At 44.6% G+C, this 11,680-nt stretch overlaps 1 protein-coding gene across 1 annotated transcript in view; it reads left to right on the top strand.

Moving 5' to 3' along the window:
• Positions 1–1,415: 1,415 nt before the first annotated feature.
• Positions 1,416–11,680, top strand: part of rsu1 (Ras suppressor protein 1) — a 71,311-nt gene continuing 61,046 nt past the window's right edge. The window contains exons 1-3 of the mRNA XM_030087576.1: positions 1,416–1,501; positions 1,613–1,724; positions 2,782–2,832. Coding sequence (XP_029943436.1) covers positions 1,616–1,724; positions 2,782–2,832 — 160 coding nt within the window. The 5' untranslated portion in view covers positions 1,416–1,501; positions 1,613–1,615. The remainder of the gene's footprint in view (positions 1,502–1,612; positions 1,725–2,781; positions 2,833–11,680) is intronic.

Raw genomic sequence — 11,680 nt, 5'->3', positions numbered from 1 at the left:
GTGTGATGGGTTTGTAAGTGTGTTTTTAATTTGTCATTAAGCCATGTCAAAGACAAGTTTCTGTTTTAATTGAAGAGGAGACAATAAAGTTTCTATCTTTTTTTAAAGATTTTTTTGTTGTTTTGTAATTAAAAGAAAGAACATATACAAGCTCTCTAAAGTTTCGGTCTACTTGAATAAAATATCATAGAGTAGATACTGTGATAAATCACATCCTTTCATATAGCAGGTATGTTTTCAGCCATCTATGGTTAATCATCTGGAATGGGAGTAAATTCACCATGGAATTGTGACCTGGAATTGATTTCCACTTAGTGTTTAAAGAAGAGACTTAATAACTGAGGTACTGAATGTGCACAACAAACTTGACCTAAATGAAATGTAACGTAACGTTCTGCAATCTGCGAAGCACCAGACGTCCCCAGGCCGTCCCACAGGCTACTGCTGCGGCCGTAACCCACGACAATCTCTCAAAACTCTCCAACTCTTTCCAACATCCTGAACATAGCACCAACAGGCTGGCCTCAGCCACCCAGCTAATCTTACAGCGCCACCCTCAGGAACAATGGTGCAACAGCACATTTAACGGACTAAAGTTGACTCAAGAGTCATTACAGCATTTATTGCTATACAACATAAACTGGAGCTACAACTGAAATGACTTAACTTAAATAAACAGTACGCCATTAAATGAAAATCTACTGAAAGAGACAGCAACAAATGCGGCAAAAACAGACACTATAAATGCAAATACTTAAATAATAATGTAAACGAACAGAGAATTCTTGAGCAAGGCAACAAGCATGATTTAGAAATAGAATATGAAGTTCAATAATTACAGCCAAAAACTTAAAATGGGGAGGAAAACTTGGCATAGTATATAAATATTATTTAAATAAACCTTTCACTTGTTCTGTGTCTGTTTTCCATCTTAGAACCTGTTTGAAAATGTTTCTAGAGGCGAAGTCATTAATTCTATCACTACATGAAACCTGGTGGCCAATTCTGCAGTTAATACTGGAGAGATGTAAAGCTATTAACTAGCCAGCTAATTCTAAATTATAATCTGACTGTTTTTCCTCCTTTTCTTTTCCCTCTATTTTAACCTCCTTTCTGTCACTTCTTGTCCTCCGCCTGCTCTCGATGAGAAGAGCAGATCCGCTCACAGAAAACCGGGTTTTATACTGTAATAATAACACAAACCAAAAACAAGAAATCTCATTTCAATTAAAGTGTAAATATGAGCCGTGTGACCGGGGCCAGAACGGCGCTCTGCGCTACAAATCCCTCACGTTGTGCGTTTAATTCAATAAAACCCAGAGCGAGCCATGTGTGTCCGTGGAACAGCTCTACGTGTCTAACGTTATAGGTCTGCACGAGGCGCCGCGCAGGAACCGGAAGTGTCCATGTATGGCTGAAGTTAGCGAGACCAGACTTCCGGTTGGGTGTGAGCCTCCAGAGAATTTTACAAACAAACAGAGAAGTCTTGGTTCTGCTCCCGGTACGTTGGACCACGTCTCCGGCCGCTGTCCCGCCGCGTCCCGCCGTGTCCCGCCGCGTCCCGCCGTGTCCCGCCGTGTCCCGGACCTCACTGAGCTCGCGCTGTTCGCAGAAAATGTCCAAGTCTCTGAAGAAGATCGTGGAGGAGAGTCGAGATAAGAACGTTCCGGAGGTGGAAATGTGTGACCGAGGCATCTCCAACATGCTGGACATCCCGGGACTGTGTAAGCCGCTCCGCCTTCTCAGCTCTTTCCGTCGTTCCGGGTCTGGGTCCGGGTCCGGGTCTGGGTCTCACAGGGTCTGGTCCCTGGAGGCTGACCTGATGCTCACAGCGTAATGTTCCTGCACAGATCATCCTCTCTGAGAGGATTTAAATGTTTTCTACTTTCACGAACTGCCTGGACTCAGGTCTGGAGGACCTGGAGCCTCCCAGTCTGGAGAGTCCTGCCTTAGTCCGGTTTTAATGATCTGTAGAGTCCTGCCTTAGTCCGGTTTTAATGATCTGTAGAGTCCTGCCTTAGTCCGGTTTTAATGATCTGTAGAGTCCTGCCTTAGTCCGGTTTTAATGATCTGTAGAGTCCTGCCTTAGTCCGGTTTTAATGATCTGTAGAGTCCTGCCTTAGTCCGGTTTTAATGATCTGTAGAGTCCTGCCTTAGTCCGGTTTTAATGATCTGTAGAGTCCTGCCTTAGTCCGGTTTTAATGATCTGTAGAGTCCTGCCTTAGTCCGGTTTTAATGATCTGTAGAGTCCTGCCTTAGTCCGGTTTTAATGATCTGTAGAGTCCTGCCTTAGTCCAGTTTTATTTATCTGTAGAGTCCTGCCTTAGTCCGGTTTTGATGATCTGTACACAGCAAATTTTCCAGTGTTGAATTAACTCTGAAAGTGTTAGAGTGGTCTCATATATACACTGTTGTAGTGTTAAAATCTCAACACTGACCAGTGTTAATTTTCTAATGCTGACACTCTGTAGGGTTATATTAATATTCCTCTCTGTTGACCAGTGTTCCTATTTACCTCTATACAGTGTTAATTCTTAGAATGAACACTTTAAAGTGTATATTTTAACACTTAGATTTAACACTACAACAGTGTATATGAAACAATATGAAACCACTCTTAACACTTTCAGAGTTAATTCAACACTGGAAAATTTGCAGTGTAGAGTCCTCACTTATTTTGATTTTTTTTATCTGTAGAGTCCTGCCTTAGTTTGATTTTTTTTAATCTGAGGATCATCTTCAGGATGTCCTAACGTGTTGACTGTATTCTGTCTGTTTCAGTCACTCTGTCCAACATCACTCAGCTGGTCCTCAGTCACAACAAGCTCACAGGTGAGTTGATCTCCCCAGACCGCTGAACCAGGTCCAGCCCAGCTCTGAATGCTCCCCAGACCGCTGAACCAGGTCCAGCCCGGCTCTGAATGCTCCCCAGACCGCTGAACCAGGTCCAGCCCGGCTCTGAATGCTCCCCAGACCGCTGAACCAGGTCCAGCCCAGCTCTGAATGCTCCCCAGACCGCTGAACCAGGTCCAGCCCGGCTCTGAATGCTCCCCAGACCGCTGAACCAGGTCCAGCCCGGCTCTGAATGCTCCCCAGACCGCTGAACCAGGTCCAGCCCGGCTCTGAATGCTCCCCAGACCACTGAACCAGGTCCAGCCCGGCTCTGAATGCTCCCCAGACCGCTGAACCAGGTCCAGCCCGGCTCTGAATGCTCCCCAGACCGCTGAACCAGGTCCAGCCCAGCTCTGAATGCTCCCCAGACCACTGAACCAGGTCCAGCCAGACAGGACCTGTCTCGTTGTGCCGCCTGACGATGTTCTCCTCTTTACTGTGATAAAATGAGACGTTGCTCAACGATCAGCCTGCTGCCCTGAAACTAAAGTATGCTGCAGTAAATTGGAGAATGTCATTCAATATATTAAGGAATATATCCCCTCATGACATTTAATATTTTTTAAATTAAATTAAAATGAATTAAAATAAATTGTAATATGCAGAAATCGTACAAAAACTTGAAATAAGGAATTTGAGTCATAATATGTTTTAATCACAATATAACATATATACATAATACTAAAAAAAACTGTAACAAAATAAATTCTAATATTTTTTTTAATCTCTAGGAAGTTTCATCGCGGGTCCCACTTCCCTTCGTTCTTATATTTTGGCCGTAGTTTGTTGTAGAAAGTAAAACATGAGATGCACCACTTCAAATTAGTGTGTGTGTGTGTGTGTGTGTGTGTGTGTGTGTGTGTGTGTGTGTGTGTGTGTGTGTGTGTGGTTACTGTTGGAGGGGGGGCAGTGTGACTGTTTACAAGATGGAGGGAGGGGGGAGTGGACACAGTGGAGTGCTGCAGCGAATGCCGTCCTGGACGCAGAAGCACCGCGAACGTCTGGGCGCCGGCGCTCGGCTGTCCGCTCTGGAGGCGTGTCTGCTGCCTGCTCTCCGCCGGTCACATCGACGGCACTCGGCTGATCCGTCTGCTCTCGGTTTTCACATTTAAAGAGCATTTTAAACTTAACGAATGGCGCTCTCGGCGCTCGCGTGAAAATAGAGCGGAGCGGGAGCGCTGCAGAGCGCTGCAGAGCGCGAGCCGCGGCGTGCGCAGCGCCCCCCTGCGCGTTGTGTGCGGCAGTCAGACAGGTTAACATGGAGGCCATCAGAAACTCCGTGCACGGCGCTTCCGCATCCAGTGAGGACAGCATGTGGAGCGTCTTTATGCAGGAAAACTAAAGTTTGCGTGTAAAAAAGTAACAATTATTTTAATTTAACTTGACCTTCTAGGGGGGGGCGGGGGTGCTGTTGAGGGGGCGGGGCCCCCCAATATAATGGTAGGGGAAACACTGCTGTAACGACGCTGTAACTCACTGACACCAGAACACACTGTAACGACGCTGTAACACACTGACACTAGAACACACTGTAACGACGCTGTGACACACTGACACTAGAACACACTGTAACGACGCTGTAACACACTAACACTATAACACACTGTAACGACGCTGTAACACACTGACACTAGAACACACTGTAACGACGCTGTAACACACTAACACTATAACACACTGTAACGACGCTGTAACACACTAACACTATAACACACTGTAACGATGCTGTAACACACTGACACTAGAACACACTGTAACGATGCTGTAACACACTGACACTAGAACACACTGTAACGACGCTGTGACACACTGACACTAGAACACACTGTAACGACGCTGTAACACACTAACACTATAACACACTGTAACGACGCTGTAACACACTGACACTAGAACACACTGTAACGATGCTGTAACACACTGACACTAGAACACACTGTAACGATGCTGTAACACACTGACACTAGAACACACTGTAACGACGCTGTAACACACTGACACTAGAACACACTGTAACGATGCTGTAACACACTGACACTAGAACACACTGTAACGACGCTGTAACACACTGACACTAGAACACACTGTAACGACGCTGTAACACACTGACACTAGAACACACTGTAACGATGCTGTAACACACTGACACTAGAACACACTGTAACGATGCTGTAACACACTGACACTAGAACACACTGTAACGACGCTGTAACACACTGACACTAGAACACACTGTAACGATGCTGTAACACACTGACACTAGAACACACTGTAACGACGCTGTAACACACTGACACTAGAACACACTGTAACGATGCTGTAACACACTGACACTAGAACACACTGTAACGATGCTGTAACACACTGACACTAGAACACACTGTAACGACGCTGTAACACACTGACACTAGAACACACTGTAACGATGCTGTAACACACTGACACTAGAACACACTGTAACGACGCTGTAACACACTGACACCAGAACACACTGTAACGACGCTGTAACACACTGACACTAGAACACACTGTAACGACGCTGTAACACACTGACACTAGAACACACTGTAACGATGCTGTAACACACTGACACTAGAACACACTGTAACGATGCTGTAACACACTGACACTAGAACACACTGTAACGATGCTGTAACACACTGACACTAGAACACACTGTAACGATGCTGTAACACACTGACACTAGAACACACTGTAACGATGCTGTAACACACTGACACTAGAACACACTGTAACGATGCTGTAACACACTGACACTAGAACACACTGTAACGATGCTGTAACACACTGACACTAGAACACACTGTAATGACGCTGTAACACACTGACACTAGAACACACTGTAACGATGCTGTAACACACTGACACTAGAACACACTGTAACGATGCTGTAACACACTGACACTAGAACACACTGTAACGACGCTGTAACACACTGACACTAGAACACACTGTAACGACGCTGTAACACACTGACACTAGAACACACTGTAACGACGCTGTAACACACTGACACTAGAACACACTGTAACGACGCTGTAACACACTGACACCAGAACACACTGTAACGACGCTGTAACACACTGACACTAGAACACACTGTAACGACGCTGTAACTCACTGACACTAGAACACACTGTAACGACGCTGTGACACACTGACACTAGAACACACTGTAACGACGCTGTAACACACTGACACTATAACACACTGTAACGACGCTGTAACACACTAACACTAGAACACACTGTAACGATGCTGTAACACACTGACACTAGAACACACTGTCACGACGCTGTAACTCACTGACATTAGAACACACTGTAACGACGCTGTAACACACTGACACCAGAACACACTGTAACGACGCTGTAACACACTGACACTAGAACACACTGTAACGACGCTGTAACTCACTGACACTAGAACACACTGTAACGACGCTGTAACACACTGACACTAGAACACACTGTAACGACGCTGTAACACACTGTAACGACGCTGTAACACACTGACACTATAACACACTGTAACGACGCTGTAACACACTGTAACGACGCTGTAACACCCTGACACTAGAACACACTGTAACGACGCTGTAACACACTGTAACGACGCTGTAACACCCTGACACTAGAACACACTGTAACACACTGACACTAGAACACACTGTAAAGACTTTGAATCCCGGAGCAGAATGGAAGGTGTGTGTGTGTGTTTGGCGCTGTCAGCCTGTGAGTCGTCTGACTGGTGGACAGCACAGTGTGAGCTCAGATGTTCATTAATCAAGATAAGAAAGCAGTCAGGACCGATACCTGCTGCCTTTAAGAACACAAGTGGTGTGGTCTGATGCTCCTCCTTTTGTTTGTCTGTATTGTGTTTAAACATTTAGCTCGCATTATCTCTATGTAGCATTACTCAGCTCACACACTTTGTTTAGAAAAAAATGAGGGTTTTTTTTTCGTTGCGTTTTGCTGAACGTCTGACAATCCCACGCTCGTCTGGTGTTGTGATCAGTAACTCCCAGTTTTAGCAAATGTATGATGCCCGTGATGCTTTTGAAGACGACTCTGAAAAACACCTTACCTCATGTCGACAACGGATTATGCTTTAGCAGCTGAAAGGTGTGGGGACCGAGGGCACAGGTTCGCCCATGCATGTTACACCAAACAGACATCCTGTGATAAGACAGTCCTGCTTGAAACTGCACCATCACAGCCTCTGGCGTGGCTCCGCCCACGCAGCTGTCAGAATTAATGCGTCTTCACGTGACCAGTGTTTGGTTTTTTGCGTGTAGCAGACATTTTGCACGTGGAGTGGCAGTGCTGAGGAGATTTTCAGATTTTCTGTGGAGCTGGGCGCGCGGGTGCTGTAAATGATGTGATGATGCTTTTCCACCAGTAGAGGGCGCCACAGGCTCACAGCAGCCATCAGTTGAGCGACATGCTGAACTCCTGCAGAGCTCAGGAGACACGTGGGGCAGGTCCTGCTCATTCAGTCCGGAAGATCATGATTGTCCTTCATTCTGGGGAAACATAATGTCCCGCATCGTGTCCTGTGACTGATGCTTCTGCAAAGTGCTGTTGGGACATTCATAGTGTGTGTGCAGCATTTTATCCTGTAAAATGAAGAAATCACAGCATTTTTTATAATGCAGAAATTAAATTGCATGTTGATTTTATGAGTCATAAATATAATTTATACAATCTTATATGTTTTCATTTTTTAGTTGTTTCTGAAGGTTTGAGTCCTTTTTTCATGATTTTCAGCTATTTCAGCAGTTTCATTGGATCAGGATTTTTTGCTTGTTTCTTAGTTTTATTAATTGTCTTGTCGCTTTCGTTGTTTCAACTGCTTTTTCTCATGGTTGTTATTTTGGTCAGACTTTTGTTTTAGTGAGTAATTCAGAGTCGTTTTGGAAAGTACTTCATGTAGGATCATTTGTGATCCTTCTGAAAATTTCAGCACATGATTACATGAGGTTGTAATTTTCTAAAGTTAAATTTGAAAGTACTTTTATTGGAGTATTTTGTGGAAAGGTCCACGCCTGCGTGGAAATGGACAGTTTAGGGACATTAACCATTAACAGAGCAGAGATGAACAATCCACAAAAAGTGTTTCACATTTTCATGATTCAATTCAGTTCGATTCAGCTTTATTGATAAAGTGCCAATTACAACACATCATTTCGAGGCTGCTTTTACGGAGAAAACCCAGCAGTCCCAGTGACGTGCTGTTTTTGTCAGGACTGATCGTGGTCTCTGTCTCATGTTTGATCTGATTCAAAGCAGCTGTTGTTGGCTGCTCTTTCTGAAACTTGCTAAGCGTCTTCCTCTTCAGTGTGGCTTCCTGGAGTCGCCGGGTGTAGAAGCCTTTGGACTGTTGGCACATTGTTTAGTTTCAATGTTTGTGTTGTTGCATGGTTTGGACACTTGGTGGCAGTAGTTGGGCGCAGGTCACATATGTGAAGGAAAACAAGAGGAGCAGGACGGACTGTTCTCCCCAGACCAGCAGACCAGGTCCGTCTGGCAGCCCCTCCCAGCAGCCCCTCCCAGCTCCTGGTGTTCCTCCCTCCTCCTCTGAACCTCCTCCAGCGTTTGCTCCCACGCCTCTGGAGGCTCCAGCAGGCTGAGCGGCTTGTGGCTTCAGAGATCCAGATCAGATCAGATCAGGTGTGAGTGGTGTCGTATCGAGCCCCTTGCTGATCACCTCAGCTGTGGACTTCAGGCTGAATGTACCTGTTGGGTCATGGGGGGCCTCCATGGAGGCTCTGACTTCGGGCCTCTCCTGTACGACTGACGCCATACTGCAGATCAGCTGGTTGGTCTGGGTGGGGATACTGAGCAGTGCTGTGTTTACACTCAGAGACCTTTCTGGAACTTTGTCCTTTAGCCTTGGCAGGCGGGAGGAAGTTATGTTCCCAGGACTTCCTGATCTTGTGTTTCAGGTTTCAGGTTTCAGCTCTCCCTGTGAGCCGTTGTTCTGTTGGGGCCTGGTACCCGGTCTCAGCGTCTGGGCTGATGCTGTCGTCCCCATCCTGACCCGGCGTCCGGACTCCTCCTTGCTGTACACTCAAAAAAATGTTTTGTTGAATGAACATAATTTCAGTATGTCAAGTGGTTGCACGAAATAATTTTATCTGAAGCAGGATATTTTTATTATGTTGGCTGAACTAATTATTTTTAAGTTAATTTAAATGAATTGTATTATGTGTCCTCCTCAATCATTTTAAGTTGACTTTACTCAAATTTTCAATTAATCCCATTTTAAATGTACTTAAATAAATGAAGTTTTTTAAAATTTTTGTGCATTTCCAAATTAATTAAATTGCTTAAGTTCTATTTTTATTAAACTGATTATAATGAAATATTTTTAGAAATACATCACAACGAATTAAAAAATGTGTTTAGACAACCAACTTTATTATGGTGCAAATATTTAACATCTTACATCAGAGCTGTCTAATGATCCATGGAAATTCTAATGAAAAACTGTAAAAAACTCTCCATGCAGGGACTGAAACACTGTTAACAGACACATTCATCTGTTTTCAGAAGAAAAAAAAGTTGCTGTGGTTGTGAAATGTACAATTACATTAAATAAACTAACCACAGTCAAGTCTCTTGACATGCAGAAAGACAGGATCTCAACATGTACAGTACCTCTTATAAGACAAGAACCTGTGAAAAATGCAAATTACATTAACAATACTTGTTTTAGCTTTAAAACCTTACATCTTAAAAGCCTCTACTGAAGGTTTTAAACACAAGAAGGCAGAAACGCAGTGATCAGATACTGTCACCCAGAACCAGAAGGATGGAACAAACAACGTTTTGTGGATCATGACTCGGCAGCAGAATGGTTCCATCCCAGTTACATGTTGAGTGGAAATTACTCTTGATAGAGCTTACTTCACAGCTTTTTTTGTGTTGGGAAAAATACACCTATGCCTTCAATTGAGAAAATAACCCAGAAAAAAAACCCCAAAAAGTTTAATCATCAAAATCCAAACCATACCACGAGGGCCACATAGGGGGAAAACAAACACTGTCCCTAACTCAGAACTGACAACACGACTGAAAGGCAACGTTTCACCTGAACTGACACTAAACCAAGAGGCTTTGTCGACTGTCTTCAGATCCATCCAGGACATATCCTGTCCCTCTTCTGGATCTTGGCCTCAAACAGGAGAACCAGAGGACATCCGGTATTACTGCCTAATGCGGAGAGCTGCCAGAACGTCGATCTGTTGGAGTGTCCTCACCACTGGCTGCATGAATTCTGCACTCTGCAGCAGCGTTTCTCATCTGTGTTCAAGTCTTAGTCATACTGCTGTTCAGATCACAGAAACACCAGACACAACTGTGGCTCAACAATTTCTACAGTCCAACACTGATTTTGTTCTTTAGTCCAAGGACTTTGGGGGACAGCTTTTCCCCGTCCATTCCCATGAGCACTTTCTGAATGAACTGGTGATGGCGTCTCAGTTCCTTGGGGTCGGCCAGGTTCAAAGCGTAGACGACTCCAGCAGCGCAGCGCAGGCCTGCCTGCAGATCCAGTGTGGTCCAGAATGATCGATCCATCAGCAGAACTTCCGATGTCATCATGATGTCCGGGACCGTTCTCCTGGTGGATGACGTGAATGCCCACGGCCCTCGTCTGGCATTTCCTTCGATGTCCTGCATATTTTAAGCAAATTGGAGAAAGGGCGAACATCAGAAAGCTTTGCCACAAATAAACTTTTTTTTTATCATATACTGTAGATCTGTATGACAGATATGTTCATATTTCCATAAAGGCACCGTCTGTTAGTGCATCAAGTGTTTTACTGGCACTGTATTCCAAGGTGTTCCTTTGTGCTTTTACTCTATGCCTGGCTCTTACAAGCAACAGGATTTTTTTTTTTTTACTAAACTGACATTCCAAAGGTTCTCTGATGGTGCGCTGTAACAGCAAATAATTCTTATCAGCATGACAAACACCTCTGCTGTACAGCGAAGAGACCCGGTAGGAAGCCAACACTACTAGACAGACAACTTCAGAATGTCAGAACTTGTGGGTTTGCTGTAATTTAAGCTCCTCTGAGGTCACCAGAGGACAAAATGTCCTCTCACAGAAACAGCTACAAAAATACAACAGAATGTTTTTGTACTTTTTTGCACAAATAATCAGAATCAGAGCGAGTGAATCAGAACATGTTCCTTTGCTCTGGGGTAGACCACAGAGCTCACTGTGAAGAGAACGGTGAGTTTACTCACCCGTTCACACACTGTCCTGTCAGGATGAAGTGTTGATGATAAGTCAGAGACTGACTGATCATTTTATTCTCCTGATGTACAACAAGCCAGGTGAAAGAGGAGGTTCTCTGTAGAGCAGGAGTCCCACTGTTTGGAGGCTCAGAGAGATGTCGGGTTTCTAGCTGGAACGTTCTCTGGCTGCAGGCGCACTTCGTTCACTTTACAGAGCGCTTATTTGGATGTGTATGAAAGTATGCCAAAGATATACTATCAGACAAAACAAGTTCTACAATAAGGTCAAAGGTCACTCTCCACCTCAGAGTCACATAAAGAAGGATCATGCCGAGACCTACAGCAGGAAAACTTGGCCTCAGTGCGGAGCGCTCATCACTTCTTCAGATCGTTTGTTCCTTCTATGAGCAGCTGGCTCTGAGGATGACTGTAGTTACATACGAGTTAGAGCATGAAAGGAGAACTGTCCGTATCGATAATCCAAGACCGATGTTCCAATTGTTTTAGAGGAAAATAGT

The sequence above is a fragment of the Salarias fasciatus genome, unplaced genomic scaffold, assembly GCF_902148845.1.
Source record: "Salarias fasciatus unplaced genomic scaffold, fSalaFa1.1, whole genome shotgun sequence".
Classification (NCBI taxonomy): domain Eukaryota; kingdom Metazoa; phylum Chordata; class Actinopteri; order Blenniiformes; family Blenniidae; genus Salarias; species Salarias fasciatus.
Note: the sequence above shows the minus strand (reverse complement) of the source record. Positions and strands in the feature narration are given on the sequence as shown.